Genomic DNA, 16938 nt, shown 5'->3' with positions numbered 1-16938 from the left:
CAGGACAGACATGTCCCTCATTGCCTCTTAACATCAGGCCCTCCATACAACTCAGACATGTCTTAATTTTTTTTTGTTTTGTTTTGGTGGTACTGGGGTTTGAACTCAGGGCCTCATGCTTGTTAAGCAGGTGCTCTACAACTCGAGTCATTCCACCAGCATGTCTCAGCTTTAAAGAAAATGTTTGTCTCTCTCAGAGGCTTCCCCCTCTTTTCAGTGGCCCCTTCCATTCAAGACTCCTTTCTGCCAACACTCCCTTCCAGAGCATAGTTGTCTTAGCACACACTCCCTCTACCCAGAAAACATACTCCTCTATTAGGACACTGCTAGTTAAGTTCTGTTCTCTCTTGTTTCTGTCTCTTCTGACTTCTCCCTGAATTTTCATGAGTGGAAAAATAAATCACTCTCTACAATTCCAAAATACCCTGAGCTTCCAATGGCAGTACTGAGGATAGAAAAGAAAAGCAAACTCAATCAAGGAGGGAGAAAAGGTGAAATCAAGAAGGTAGAGGACATAAAAACTTCTTTTCATGATCTGAGTCCTCAGAAGTATGTACTCAGCACATACTTCTTAGATGCAGCACAACGTACCAAGCCAGAGCCAGTCTCAACCCTTCCCATAAGCTGGAGATGCCACACCAATGCCAAACATCATCTTCTTTTGCCACCTTCCTACCTGAGAAATAAAGCTTCCTAGCCTGGAAAGCTATCATAAAGGACTCCTTCCTTGGAACATATGTCTTTAAAATACTGGTTAAAGAAAGTAGATTTCTTATTCTGAGACATACACATCTAAGACAGTACCTACCCCCAAGGGAGTTTCTTAACCTAAAATGATATCACAATATTTATCCATGCCTAGTCTATTCCATGCTACACAACAGATATCATTCTAAAACTATTCAATCATTAGAAATCGAGCGCCTTCTCTATATAGGACACTGTGCTGGGTGCTAGAAATATAATGGAGTCCCTGTCCTTTTGCAGCAAACAGTCTAGCAGGAAACACAACAAATCAAGCAATAATAGTAAAGTATGATAAGGGTGGTAATGATGGGGTAGAGGGAGGGAGAGAACAATAATGTGACATTATATAGCAGGAATACCTAACTTCAACTCTAGAGATACTAAAAGGCTCTCTCAAAAGAGGACATAACTAAACCAAGACAAAGATAAGGGGAGTTAGCTGGGAGATGAAGAAGACAGAGAAAGGACAATGTGTAGGAAGGACTAGAGGAGAGACAGATCATGATAGGTGGTTCAAGAAACTTGAATGAATGAATACAATATTTGTTATGGTTGTAGGAATATAGCCAGTGGTTCCATTTGAAAAGTCATCCCCAAACAACAAAGGCCTGCTTCAGAGCAGAAGACTGAAAACAAAGAGGATGCCTTGTTCCTTTACACACCATCTGCCCAATAACAGCATCAGCTATGCGATATCCCAGAACCTACCGCCCAGTGCGCTGAAGTTCTGGTCCGCTATGACCTCCATGTGGTTCTGGTTCTATGTGGCAAACATTTCCATTTGGAATTCCAGGCATTTTCCTTTTCTCCTTTTAACAGAAGACCACAAAATTAGTAAAGTCAGCATCTACCTGTCCTTTCTGCTAGTGGGGAGGGAGTGAGTGGTGATAGGATAACCCAAAAGCAATAAAAATGCTTGTGTTTATAGTTCTCAAATGTATTCACGGATTTGACACAATTTACTGACTTTCCTGAAAAAAAATGTGTATTTACATATATAAAATTCCTTTTCTTCTCAAGTAGACTATAACTCTTAATATGTCCTGCACAAAAAACAGAAAAATGGGGCCTTTGGGCATCAGATATGACATAATTCCAGTTTCAAGTTTGCTTCTGTGTAATCTTACTTGACCCTAAAACCTTCCACTAGATCGTTGTATTCCTCATGTGCAAACCTAGGATAACAGTGCCTTTTAGAGGATGGTGCTAGAAGACAGAATTCATATATATAAAGCAACTGCTCTGGTGTCTAATACACAGTAGTTCTCTTCCCATTCTTACTATGTCAGAAAAGTATAGGAAACTATATGTGCTCTGACTATATAGCTTGAATTTTTCATTTGATGGCTTTGTGCATGAGGTACTTCCAAGAAGTACTCTCCCTTCTTTTCTCTGCCATTCTATATCAATCCTTCAAAATTTGGTTTAAAATTTATCCCCATACCCAAAAGACTGTTACTCCAGAGGCACCTGCACATCCATGTTTATTGCGGCACTATTCACAATAGCCAAGTTATGGAAACAGCCAAGATGCCCCAGCACAGACGAATGGATTAAGAAAATGTGGTATCTATACACAATGGAATTTTATGCAGCCATGAAGAAGAACGAAATGTTATCATTCGCTGGTAAATGGATGGAATTGGAGAACATCATTCTGAGTGAGGTTAGCCTGGCTCAAAAGACCAAAAATCGTATGTTCTCCCTCATATGTGGACATTAGATCAAGGGCAAACACAACAAGGGGATTGGACAATGAGCACATGATAAAAGCTAGAGCACACAAGGGAGGGGTGAGGATAGGTAAGACACCTAAAAAACTAGCTAGCATTTGTTGCCCTTAATGCAGAGAAACTAAAGCAGATACCTTAAAGCAACTGAGGCCAATAGGAAAAGGGGACCAGGAACTAGAGAAAAGGTTAGATTAAAAAGAATTAACCTAGAAGGTAACACCCACGCACAGGAAATCAATGTGAGTCAATGCCCTGTATAGCTATCCTTACCTCAACCAGCAAAACCCCTTGTTCCTTCCTATTATTGCTTATACTCTCTCTACAACAAAATTAGAGATAAGGGCAAAATAGTTTCTGCTGGGTATTGAGGGGGGGAGCGGGAGGGGGTGGAGTGGGTGGTAAGGGAGGGGGTGGGGGCAGGGGGGAGAAATAAACCAAGCCTTGTATGCACATATGAATAATAAAAGAAAAATGAAAAAAAAAAAAAAAGAATTGGGACCACAAAAAAAAAAAAAAAATAAAATAAAATAAAATAAAATTTATCCCCAAGTAACCCTGACACCTCATCACACCTGATGTCACTGCAGATTCATTTTTCATTACTGTTCTGCCCCCAAATAGGGTCATGTCTCAATTTATGTAGTATATACCCACATGGTCTTTGCTCTGTCCATGGTGGGCATTCAGAATGTGACACCAGCCACCACTGGCTATCATGCATACTTTACCTGGGAAGGAACATTTTTGGGTGGTTCGATTCTAATGGAGGGATCCCACTCCCCCGGAGGGAGCACTGTCACCTGGTCTAGGAACTCATCAATCCCCGCCAGGAGATCATCTCTCTCTTTTGCCTTATAAGCCACATCGTGAAAAATCTACAGAGAAGAAAAAACCTTTAGGAAAGTTGAAAATTACTTAACCTAAAACAATCTCCAATGAATATGGTGACAGATGGAAACAATCTCTTGGTTTTTACCTCTGCTATGGGATCTGAGAAGCAATTCTTAGTACTTAGAGAAGTACAAGGGAAAAAAAAAAAAAGAATCTAAACCAGGCATGGTGGCTTATACTTATCATCCTAGCTATCAGGAGGTGGAGATCAGGAGGATCATGGTTTGAAGCTAGCTCAGGCAAAAAGTTCGCTGAGACACCCCCTCCCCATTTCAAAAAACTGGGCATGGTGGCAGGTGCCTGTCATCTCAGCTACCTGGGAAGTATAACTACCATCCAGGCAGACCCAGGCATAAAGGCAAGACTCTATCCCAAAAATAACTAAACCAAAAAGGACTCGGTGCATGGCTCCAGTGGCAGAGCCCTGCTTAGCAAGCAAAAGGCTCTCAGTTCAAATCCCAGTACTGAAAAAAAAAAAAAAAACCTAAAGCTAAATGTAGTGCATGCCTATAATCCCAATACTCAGGAGGCTGAGGCAGGAGAATCATAAATTTGAGGCCAGCCTGGGCTATATAAAAAGACCGTGTCTCAATAACCCCCTCAGGAGAAAATAAAAAACAAAACTGTACCTAGAGTTGAGGTGGGTCAAAGAGAACAGAATATGTGCTTCTAGTATCAGAAGAGATAAGACATGACTCTAATGTACAATGTCTCCACAGAACAAAAAGCAGGATGTATGGAAAATTTTCTTGATCATCATGTTTGGATGGAATTACTAATGAAGGTCCTCCGTAAACTACTTCTCCCAACCAAAGAGAGATGATACAACACAGCCCACCTCCTTCTGCCCACTAAGACATATGCCTTAACAACCACTTTGCAGCCTACATGTGCAATACCATCCTCACCAGGGTGTATACACTGTAGGTTCAGCAAAATGCCAAAATGTCTGGGGGCATGGTACAGATAAGCCAGTACATTCCTGCTATACTGCCTGAGAGCATAACCCTGACCATGTACAAACTACGCTCATTTGTGTGGAATGGGAGTGAGGTTTTCTTAAGTAAAATTACTTGGATATATTTAATTAACCATATTCTCTAGCAAGTTAACTCAGTTTTAATGTATTTCTCTATGTATCCTACTTGGCAAAAATAATTTTCCCAGAAAAGGATTTCTCTGCATCCTTGATTACTCAAAAAGAGAGAAAGAGAACCTGGATGTGTTGGCACACACCTGTAATCCCACCATTCAGGGAGCTGAAGCAGGAAGATCACGAATTTGAGGACAACCTGGGCTATATAGTGCAATAAAGCAAAAACTATATAAAAAATTTAAGGGAAAGATAACATAGGAAGAAAAATCCTCCATATGGCTTGGACCTCCCATGATGGAGTCCCAGAAAAGTGTCCTAACCCTTCTCAGCATACATTGCAATTGTTATTATGTTAGCCCCAACAAGTAGCACAGTGTCTGGAACACAGTAAATACTCAATCAATATTTATGAGATGAATGAATGAAAAGCTGAAGTGGTATGTACCTCATCTGTCATGATGGTAGCCATGGATCTGCCAATCTCATGGTACTGCTGACCTTTACCTACTGGACCCAATAAGATAAACAAAAATCTGGCAAAACACACAAAAGAGGAAGTTATGTAAGCAAATATCAAGAAGTGGCATATTATTCTGCTCTAAACGGCAAATATTTTTCTCTCTTACCAAATACAAATCATCACTGTTCTTTCAAAAAAGAAAAAAGGAAATTCACAAATGTGAGCACTTCAAGTTGCCTTGACCTAGCAGGTCCACCATGGGCACTGGAAGCTATTTGTGTGACATCCTTCAATACTGTGGCTATGTTTCTTAGGGTTTCCATAGACACAATTTCTGGCTATAGAGAGAATGTCTTTTCCAAACAAAGCATTGTACAAATTCAAGGTTATCTGACTCTCATTCATTGTTCTAATAAGAAAATGATAGGGAAAGGAGAGGGATAAGGAAGTTGAAATGATCAAGCCTATAAAGGAGTCAAAATTGTGTTCAGGACAATCTGAATACTCTATAATTAGCGGGGCTCTGAATCACTGGCATAACTACCTTCAGGGCACATGAATAGCCTTTTGAACAAACACAGGCATATGTGCAAACCATACAAACCCTACCAGAACTGTGTAAAGAGACACCAATACCTTTGCTTGGAGATGTTTCCCTGGGATATCACACTATATAACTGGAGAGTGATACTTAGGCTTCTCATTATAACAAGCAACTAGCCCTTGCTATGCCCTTTGAATGTGCGTCAGGTCTCCATTTCCAAGGCTGCAGCTATCATGCAGTCACATACAGCTTAAAGGCCAGAACTCTTCTGCATGGTGGTTAATATAATATATCCCAGTTTTCAGAGTTCACTGCTGAATTTTAAATACCATTCCCCAAATTCATTAATCCTAACTTTTGGTGTTAGCTGGTTTCATCTACTACTACTCACATAAATTTGTACTTCAGATAGAATGCACTGCCTTTACCTTGTTGGGATTGGCACTTCTGTAAGGCCTGAGAGAAGAATGGCTGGAGACAGCCTCACAAAAGCAACGATGGGCCTGTCCAAAGTATCCACCTCTCCAACCAGGACATTTGAGGCCTCTGCCCCAGTAGGAATTTTTTTCATGAAATGAAGGTCCACCTAAAAGTGCAAAAGAGCCTCCTGACAATTTAGGAACCATTATCTTAAACATCATTCACTCTCTTCATACCTTTTACATTCATATGTCACTTTATGATTAACAAATGTTTTCTCACACTGATTTTATTTGATCCTTACAAAAACTCTGTATGGTAGATAAAACACACCATTTTGGTTCCACTATTGAAAAAAAAAAAAAAATGAGACTCAGAGAGGTGATGTTGACTTGCACAGGACCACACAGCTTTTAAGATAAAGAATCACAATTTAAATCTAAGTATTCTGATTTGAATCCCATTCTATCATGCCTCCCAGACAGGAATGCTGTTGAAGCTCTGGGTCACATTATTTCCCTTTTTAAATATTTGACTGCTCTGTCAGAGGTTTCAGGTTTTCTGGATAAAACAGGAAGCCTATGAACAGATAAACTGACATGATACTATCTGGTTCAGAAAGACAGTATCCAGGGTAAACCAGAGCAAGGAGTGGCAGAGGGACCAAGCTTGAACCAAAAGCCACAGCAAGGTGCTGCTACTGCAGAAGGCCTCAGATACCAAAGTCATAGTCCACAGAAGATTTCAACCATGAGGTAGATTTAGGAGGCAGTAAAAAAATATTGTTTTGGCAAAACCCCTTAGAGATGAGAACTGACAAATCAAGAGGTCTGGGTTCTGGTTCTGGGGAGACTCAGTTGTTAGTCTCAGTCTCAGTGTATTGAATTTGGAAGAACAAACTGAAAGGTCAGTTTCACCCAAGCTGGAGTAGAAGGGAGAAAACATGAGCAAATGAGTCTCCTTTTTCATGAAAACAGCTCTGGTCTTGGAGAAAGTCTTGAAATGTCAAAGCCTACCCAGATTCCAACAATTAGAGATAATCTTAGACCTAGAAATCAACTTTCTATGTCTCTGCTCACCTTGCTTAAATCCACAGGACTGTGCTCACAATTCACTCCATTTTTCACTTCAAGATTTGTAGTCAGAATAGACTGAGGAGATACGGTCTGACCTGTTTGGAGAAAATCAGACAGAATCCACTGACTGAGTGCCTGCTCTTTTCCCCTTCTGATACACCCCATCCATCATCAATTGGCTATGACTTCTGCAAAAGCTACATGGAGAAGAGGTTAAAAGGTCTATGAAGCAAGACCCACTCATACCTATCACCTTATCTACTATTAAGTGGTAAGGAGAAGACAGAAGTCTCACTTCTGCTGCATCTTCCTGAACATGTTTAAGGTCAAGAAGAATTAATTTTAGTTCTTTTAATTTGCTAGTAAGGCAGCAGTCCTTAACCAGAAGTGCATATGAGAAACTTCTACAGAGAACATTTCACATATATAGATTCCAGGCATATCCCTGCATATTGTATTTCAGTAAATGAGGAGACCAGGAAATGGACACAGATGAGGCCCTGCCTAGTCACAGGAAAGGGAACCAATCAGCAGCTGAAATTCACTGAGTATTTATAACCCACCACGCATCTAGCTTTATTTACATAGATGAACTCCTTGAAATCTCACAATAAACTGAAGGAGTAGGTCGCAGGAGCTTAAAAGGCTCTTGTTTACCTTCTCTGGCCCCAAATTATCTCCAATATGGATACTTTCCAAAAGCCACATCATTTTTGAGAGCATACTTAGTAAATAGTCCTTTGCCTTGGGTACAGTGAAATCTGTCAAAAGAATGCATCCCAAGTACACAAGAGATAGATGAGCACCAGTCCCACTCACTCATCTTACCAATCACCAATAAGGACGAAGTGTCTAAGTGGGCATGGAAACATTAGACTAATATGGCCCCAACTCAATAGCAATTCAGTATCCCCAACTAGTTCCCAAATATCTTATTAATAAAAAAGAAACAACAATCACTTATGATAATTTTACCATTTTTGTCCATTGAATGTGGATCAGACTGCTTCTTGCCAACCTCAGCAAAGGAGCGGACGATGGGAATGAGGTTGTTTCTCTTCTTTTCATTCTGATGATGATGCTTTTTGAGAAGGGCTTCCCGCACTTTGACTCTCATGCTGTCATTCAGGTCACTAAACAGTTCTTGCTGGTCCAGTATTAGGTCTAGAAAGCAGGCATTTATTTGCATGAACACTCAAATTGAGGGTTGATAAATCCAAGGAAACCAGCATCAGGAGGGGTGGTGGAAGGAGCAAGAGAGGGGGGAAGCAGCTCCATCTAGGGTCACTGAAGTGCAATTTCAGTTTCAGTGTTTGAAAGAGCTACTGGATGACTGTGGCTATAAAAAGTTGTACTTTATTCACTTAAAAAAAATTTTTTTAAGAGATAGTCTTGCTATGTTTACCAGGCTGGCCACAAACTCCTTGGCTCAAGTGATCCTTCTACCTCAGCATTCTTCGAAAGTGGGACTACAAATGTATGCCACCATGCTCACTAAATATGTACCAGGAACTATACTATGAACTTTATATATGTTATTAATCTAATCCTTACAAAAACTCTGATGAAAGCCAGGCATGGTGGCCCATATCTGTAATCACTGTACCAGGAAGGCTGAGCAGCAGGATTACTAGTTCAAGGCCAGCCTGAGCTTCATAGTAAGCTACTGTTTCAAAAACAAAACAACAACAACAAAAACTGGATGGTCATGGTGGTGCAATCCTGTAATCCCAGCTACTTGGGAGGTGGAGTTAAGGCTCAAGACCAGACTGGGCAATTAGTAAGACCTTTTCTCAAAAACAAGCTGGAGGGCTGGCAGAGTGGCTCAAGTGGTAGGGTGCCTGCCTAGCAAGTGTAAAGCCCTGAGTTCAAACCTCAGTACCACCAGAAAAAAAAAAAACAAAAAACAGGTGTGAAAATTTTAGTGAATTTCAACATTTGGTATACCATCTATCACCCTCCAGCTCTAGCCCCATGGAGAGAGTTGTGGAAATAGTGGCCCAAATTTCTGTTGCAACTCACTGGTGCTACAATGAGCAATAGGGGTCTTGACCTTCAAAAACTGAGGTTACTTTTTTGGGAGAGGTTGCTTTATTTTGATGAGGGGTTATATGGTTTTTGCTTTTAGTGGTGCTGGTGGTGGTTTTTTTTTGTTGTTGTTGTTGTTTTGTTTTTTGAGAGAAGGTCTCCCTGTATAGCCCAAGCTCATCTGGAACTCAAGATCCTTCTGCCTCAGTCTCCTGAACACTAGGCTTACAGGCATGCACGTATGCATCTCAAAAGTTGGTTCTTTAAAAAGATCAACAAGTTTGCTGGGCTCTGGTGGCTCATGCCTGTAATCCTAGCTACTCAGAAGACATATCAGGAGGATCACAGTTCAAAGCCAGCCGGGGCAAATAGTTTGTGAGACCCTATCTGGAAAAAACCTATCACAAAAAAGGGCTGATGGAGTATCTCAAGGTGTAGGCCCTGAGTTCAAACCCCAGCACCACAAAAAAAAAATTTAACAAGTTTGACAAACTCTTAGCTAAAATGACTAGAAAAAAAGATTCAAATAAAATCAGAAATGAAACTGGGTGGTACTACTATTGCTCTTATGGTAATAAAGGATCAGTGCAAAGCCCTGAGTTGAAACCCCAGCCCAAGAGAGGGAGAGAAAGAGAGACTGAAGAGAAAGACAGAAGAAGGGAAATCCATATGAGAACAGGCAGAAATTGGAGTTGGAGTTAGGCAGCCAAAAGTCAAGAAACACTTAGAGCCACTAGAAGCTAGAAGTTGGAAGGAATAAGGATTAATTTTTCCAAGAGCCTTAAGTGAGAATGTGGCTCTACATACACCTTCAATTGGGTCTGTTAGCCTCTCAAACTGCGAGAGAATACATTTCTGTTACTATAAATCACCAGATTTGTGGGAATTTATTACAGAAGCCCTAGGAAAATAATTCAGGTTTCATGGCCATTCCAATCCTGAAATCTCTTCTCACTTCTCTGAGCACTCCTCAGTCTTTTTGGCTGACCTTGTTTCCTCCAACATACCCACAAGCTTCCTACAGTTTAGTCTCTTGAAGTTTCCCCAGTATCCTCAGCCTTTTGATCTTCCCTCCCATAATAACCTCAATCACCTCTAAGACTGTAAGTGCCAGTTACCCATAACCTGATGATCCTAAAACTGTATCCTAGTTCAAATCTCTTTCCTAAGCTTTAGTCCAAAGCTCCAATTACCCTTTAGACATCTCCAGTTAGATATCCCACATACCTCTAGAACTCAGTCAGTATAAAACCAAACTCATTCTCTTTCCCACCAGACCTACTTGTTTTCTAGTCACCCAACCACCAAAGCCAAAATCCTTAACTCTTATTCCTTCATTCCCCCAATATATTTACCAAACTTGTCTCATCAGTTCTACCTCTCAAATTTCACTGGAAACTGTCTCCCTCCTTTTCATCGCTCATCACTACTGCCAATAGTATAGGCAACATCTCATCTGATCTACTGCCTAATCTATAGCCTAACTCATTTCTCCCTTCAAGTCATCCTCCATATTACTGTCATCATTATCTTTCTATTACACAAAATTTGATCTGTCACGAAAAAACTTTCCATTCTTTCTCCATAGCTTACACAAAGTTATAACTTCAATAACTTCCAGGGAACTTTTTACTTAAGAACACAACACAAGCTTTTTAAGGTTAACTTCATGGGATTTCAGATACATAGTCAAAAATTAGCAAAGTGTACATGTGAACACAAGAATTCTGTTTCTCCCAGATGATAATGGTACTTCTGGGGCACCTTCTTTCAAAGGAGGGGAACATACAATCCCATCAATGCTGACCCTTCCTTTGGGTCTCCATGTAACCTCAGAAAGGCAGAATTACTTAGATACCTGAGATGGAGAAAGGTTTGGAAAAATCCTAATCTATCTAGCTAAAAAGAGCCCATTCAAGTGAAAAGGCCCCACATGTACTCAGGTGTTTCTGCAACCCTGTCCCCAAAACATCCAGGTATACCAGGAAACTCCATCAATCATGGGTCTTTCATGAATATCTTGCTCAAGAGGTAGGAATTCTGTGACTCACCTTCCTCCACATCTGCTTTAGATACCATATTTAAAAATCTTTAGTTCTCTTTAATTCCTTTTTCTCTCCACAATTCCAACTGCCCCTTTCTCTAATGATTACCAAGCACACCTATGGGGTTGCACTTGTGTTTTCATTGTTGTTTGCATGGCTATTTGCCCCCACTAGAGGTTGAGCTTCTTGAACCTCAGAACTGTGTCTAATCTTTATAACCCTGTGTCTTACACATCATGAAGCATACAGTAGATACAAAATAAATGTTTGCTCAATGGCTAGAGAAAATAGAAGATTAAATGCTGTGTCATTTGAGTCCTATAATTGCCTGGGAAATAAGTAGAGTATTGAAAGCCATACTCTAGTTTGGGTTACTAGTTTGAAACCCATCCTACACCTAAGGACATTGAGGTCAGGAAGGCTAGGACTTGCCTAAAGACACACAGCCACTTTCTTCTTTGCTCTGCACTATATTCCTTAATTTACACAAAAGTTCCTTTGTTTTCCCTCATCTAATCTTACCTGAAATTTCTTCGATGCTATTTGCATGCATATCCAGAAGGACAGTTCCATTAATAAGGCAGCTCCGTAGCTCAAAGAGGCTGTGCAGTGAAAGAGTTGCTACATAAGGCTTGCTCCAGCGTTCTCCCCCATCCTCAACGTCTTCTTCAAATTTCAGCCATCTGTAAGCATTACAAATAACTAGATCTCAATGATAGAAAATAGGAATTTTTGAGAAAAAAAATCTGAATAGTCATATTGAACACTGTAAAATCTATATATTCAGAGAACTTTGGTAAGTGAAAAAGCAAGTTATAGAATACTACAAACTTGAGTATAGTTTAATTCCATCTTTACTTAAAGAAAAATTTAAAAATACAAACACATATATGTGTAATACACTAAATATATTTCATATTATCCTCGGGTACAGCGATTACAGATCATTTTCATTTTCTTCTTTTTGCTTATCTTAATTTTCTAACTTTCTATAGTGAGCATGCATTACCTGCATAATTAAAAACTAGATCTAATCTATATCATTTGGACATGTTGACAAATCACATTAATAAAAATGATAATATTTTTCTTTTTTTATATGGGTGTTCTGTGTGACCTTTAGTGTTCAATGTTCTGTGTGATCTTTAGATGTCCACAAAGACAGAATGACAAGACTGTTGCTTTTTTACTTGGTATCAGGTTGACTGGCCTGTTTAATCCTCTCTCTATATAGAAAATGTCCATGATACAGCAGGCATCCAAGAAAAACTGCTTTGCTTTCTTTTTTGGGGGCCACATTTTGCTAGTTACTCACCTCACCTCCTTCCCCAAGGTTAAGGCATGGTGGCTTTGTATCATCGGTAAGTATCACCGGTCGGTTATTAGAGGAGCTCAGACATAGCCCTGGTTAATTTGAGGTCTCATCTGAGATCTTAGTCTCAGATAAGAATGGCCACTCTACAACTACCCCAGGAAGTCTAGTGTTGGGCTGTAATACCAAAGGTCTGTTCGAGGCTGAAATGTCACAGAAGAAGTTAAACTCTCAAAAATTCTGGGACTATCAGTAAATTAAAACTCAAATGACCCTATGGTTTACCTGCAGCAAAGTCTGGTCTATGCTATGTCCAATCAGCTAAGTCACCACCAAGGTGGCCCTGTCCAGTATCTTCTAAACTAGACCTGTATTATCAAGGGAAGACATACTTTAGGCTTCAAACAAATGGAAGAGGATCTCCTGCTGGTAATACGCCTATGTCACCAATTCCAGACTCAAAGTCACCTGGCATCAGTATGACCAGAGACATAAAGAGACCAACACCAAGATAACCCATAGAAGACTCTGGAACATCAGTCTTCACATTAGCTATAGCTTCTTCCAAAAAGAAATAAAAGGCAAGCAGACCTGTTGCTTCCTTAAGAGGTATACATTTGCCTACCCAAGCAGATCTTAATCTGGGTATTTTAGGGCCTTACCTGGCTGTCTCCTTCCACTCAGCATCTTCTCCCTCTTTCATACAAATCTCGTCCAGCTCTGTGAAGAGCTCATGAGGCACATGTTCTTCATCTTCTTCAGTGCCAAGAATGAACTGAACACGCTGAGATGGTGTGTCTATGAAATCAACCACAAAGAACAGTCTGCATCTAGCCGCAAAGTCAGAACAAAACCAGCATTTTTGTCTTACCTAACAACTTCAGGAATATATACAAGACCATTCTGAATATAGATCAAAAAAGTTCCTTTTTCTCAGAGAAAAAGTTATTCTGTGGGAACAGTTTCATGAGAGGACAAATTTGAACTAAGACCACTTGGAGAAATCCCTGAAGAGCCTGGAAATCTGACAAATTCAATCAAGAAGAAATGGTTAATTCTCTAGCAAAAGATTTCACCTATTATGTATTGATTGGGAGAGGATGAACTGACGTTTTCATGAAGACACCTTTGATTCGTAGAGACATTTCTTCTTGGAAGCAAGCTCTGAAAACCCAACCCCAGGGCAAGGATCAAGACCTGCTTATGCCCCTTAGTTGCTCCCTCAGCCTCACCATTCTTCCCAGCCATGGGTACAGCCCTCTCTCCCCAGGTTGTTACCGTGGGCCAGGGATTCCAAGCCATCCTCCCCCTGGCTGGCTCCTTTGCCCCGTCCTCGTCTTCGGTGCTTCTGACCATGGGTACGGTGATGCCGGTGGCTCTGCCGGCCCAATGGCATCCGAACCCCCACATAAAGAGTTCTATGTCCTGGAAAGAAGAAGAAGATCTATTGAGAAAACTCCTTTAGCAAAATGAGCCTAGAATAGTTAAGGGCAAAAAGATCAGATTTTTTTAACTGATCACAACTCTGGAATGACAAAACTTCAAAACTGCCAGGACTAAGGAGAATGACCTCAGAGTTGAAGGTCTCTTCTTTTGTCCTGCATATGATTGCGAACCTCACAGATATGTTGTGAACATCAAAGAAATAATGTGTGTTAAGAGCTGAGGATGTAGTTCAGTGGTAGAGCACACGCTTAGCATGTTCAAGATCAACACTGAAGAGAGAGAAAGTAAGATTTTAAACTATACATATGTATGGTATTTTTTTTTATAACAATTTGAGTGATTTTTTTAAAAGGCAACACATTTGCTCTATGACCATTGTAGCAAGTCTTGGCAGGGAGGCAGTTTAGAAAAGTGGCTATGAGCACTTTTCTGGATCCAAAGCCAGATTTCACCATTCACTAGCTATGTGACCTTAAACAAATTATCTAATCTGTCTATAGTCATCTTTTAAAAGGAATGCAAACAGCTTATTATCTGAACTCACAGGATTATCATAAGTAGTAAATACGATAATGCATGTAAAATTCTTAACACAATGCCTGAAATAAATCAGCTAATACATTCTAGGATTAGTTTCCTTTTTTATTTCCTACATTGTAGAATATATAATCTAGACTAGTAGTGAAAGACTAGTTGTAAATTATAAGGAGCATGAGGCTGGGTTTAAAGAGAGATATTAAATATTGTACAAAGAGGAGAGGGTTTGGGAAAATAAGTGATCCAATAGCATTTCTCTCTAGTTCCTTCCCTTCTGCCCCCTCATTCCTTCTACAAACATGGCTTTTGATTTTGATACTCTACCTGGCTTCACCTTTCTTCTTGTCGGGCATGGATCCTAGAATGAGTAGCTTCAGAGATGCACTCACACCATCACTCAGTGCTTTGGTGCCCAAATACTTCCACCTGGTTATTGCTGCTCAGCCCTCCAGATCTGGGGCCTACTCCCACAGCTTCTCCACATAAACTATTCCAATATACTGCCACTGTGTTCAAACCCACAACTCTATCCCCGTCCCCTCCCTCTGAGCAGGTGACCTTGCTTCATAATTTACTGAGAAGACTTAGGCCCTCTCATATGAACATCCTCCTTCTCAATCTGGCTCTCTCTTTGCCAGACTAATGAGCATGACTCTTGAATCCATTGTCTCCCACCCCTCTGGGTCCTCCTGCATTTGCGATCCTCAGTTTCTGCTCTCCATCCAAGCCTTCCACCTATCCTGGCTGATCTTAAAATGAAACCTTCCCAAGCCAGCATGGTGGTACGTGCCAGTAATTCTAGCATTTAGGAGGCTAAGAAGGGAATAGGGCAAATTCCAGACTATGTAACCCAGTCTGGGTTACATAGAGAGACCTTGTCTCACAAAAAAAAGAAAAAGAAGAAGGGAAAAGGAAAAGGGAAAAAGAAAAGAAAAGAATATATACCGATATGGTGCTTCTCTCCCAAGTTTCTACTTTTCCTTCAAACCATTATCTAGAATAGTTGTGGACCTTACACCCTTTCCTCACCAACTCCTTCTCCCATGGCCTCTGCAAGTGTCTTATGACCCTACTCTCCACTGAAGCTGCTAACATTAGGGACACCAGATAGCACTTATTCACCAAATCTCTATCACCTCACATCTCTCTCAGTTCAGTTAAAAGACTTTCTGGAGAGCCCACCATACATCAGATGATAACCAAATCCTTTGGCCATGTCCTCCCTTTGCTGCTGTCTGCTCCCTTATCTCTTGTACCTATACCCTCTTCTGCCTCCTTGTAGTCTTTTGATGGTGCTTCTCCATCCCTCCACACTCCACCAAAGGAAGGCTCCTCAGGTTTTCATTCATGGATGGCCCTTTTCTTCTTTTTAGTGCTATCCACTATCTGGAGTTCAAATTTCACTCTATAAATGACCCATACACACAAAAAAAATTCTTTATCTACAGCAATTAACATGTCCCAAAGCACACTTACTACCCTCCATCTAAATCAGGTTCCTACTTATTTCTCTCACATTTCTGTGCATAGCATTACCATTTGTCTCAACTTTCTAGGCTTGAAACCTCAGTTACCTTAAATTTCCCACTTTAAATTTCCCTTCCCCCTTCATTGCACATCCTACAGGTTAGAGATATTAAGCCTTTCTCTCTTCCCATTTTGACAAAAGAGGGGCCTCCTTCCTGCCTCCCACACTAATTTAACCTTACAAACTAATCTTCCTGGTCACAGCTCATCCCTATAAATTCAGGATTCTTCATACTCATTCCTCAACCTCCTTTCTAGTCTATTCTTCCTTTAGGACAAGAATACATTCAATGTAAAAACAAGAAAGCCCTCTGAAAGAACTGAGTGGATACTCAAAAGAGATAAAGGGACACATGGAACAAACATTGTGGGGGAAAAATCTAGAGATATACAGCTTCTGAACCTACCTCAGCAAACTTTCAGCTCCATCTCCTTCTCATGGCTCCTGCTTCTACATCCACAATCACTTCACACTCTTCCTAAATCAAACTGCTATTCCATAAATGCACCAATGCTTTCTCATCCAAGATTCATTGCCAATGCACTTTCCTTCTTGGTATTATTTCTTATTTCCCTGATCAGATATGTTACCTCCTCCCTCCAAATACCCAGAACCCTTGGTTAGCACTTCTCTCATGCAGTTATTTTCTGCCTTGCATTAGAGTTAAGCATCTATCTCTTATTCTCTACTATTAATCTGTGTGCTACTCAAGGTCCTACATTAGACTCTTCTCCTTGAATCCCTACACAGCCAACCTAAATGTCTTACACATGGTCATGACTACACAAGTGTTCAACAAACAGGGTATCTCCTAAGTGCCTCCTCTGGGAGTGTTATACCTTAGAACTTTCTCTGGAATGCACAATCTGACCTAAGTGGGCCTCTTATTTGAAAGGGGCCACAAAAGAATCATGTAACCAAAGTGAATGTGTTTAGGATGAATAAAGTATTCACCAGGACTTGGGGAAATTGAGAAGATCCTAACCAACCTGAGAATCAAAATCTTAATCAGGAAGACCTCCCAGAGAAGGGGCCTTTATGAGAAGAGTTGCCAACTCCTCATCTTCTTTTCCCA

General features: G+C 40.5%; 1 protein-coding gene across 3 annotated transcripts in view; it reads right to left on the bottom strand.

Annotated features, from left to right (window-relative positions):
• Positions 1-16938, bottom strand: part of Slc4a8 (solute carrier family 4 member 8) — a 77163-nt gene that overhangs the window by 39238 nt on the left and 20987 nt on the right. For all 3 annotated transcript variants that reach the window (XM_074083406.1, XM_074083407.1, XM_074083408.1), the window contains 9 exons: positions 13631-13777; positions 13015-13150; positions 11563-11723; positions 7943-8131; positions 6971-7062; positions 5900-6057; positions 4913-5000; positions 3209-3355; positions 1456-1556 (listed from right to left, as the gene is read on the bottom strand). In XM_074083406.1, the coding sequence (XP_073939507.1) occupies positions 1456-1556; positions 3209-3355; positions 4913-5000; positions 5900-6057; positions 6971-7062; positions 7943-8131; positions 11563-11723; positions 13015-13150; positions 13631-13777 (1219 nt within the window). The remainder of the gene's footprint in view (positions 1-1455; positions 1557-3208; positions 3356-4912; positions 5001-5899; positions 6058-6970; positions 7063-7942; positions 8132-11562; positions 11724-13014; positions 13151-13630; positions 13778-16938) is intronic.

This window comes from Castor canadensis, chromosome 8 (assembly GCF_047511655.1).
Source record: "Castor canadensis chromosome 8, mCasCan1.hap1v2, whole genome shotgun sequence".
Taxonomy (NCBI): domain Eukaryota; kingdom Metazoa; phylum Chordata; class Mammalia; order Rodentia; family Castoridae; genus Castor; species Castor canadensis.
This window is presented reverse-complemented; position numbering and strand designations above follow the sequence as displayed.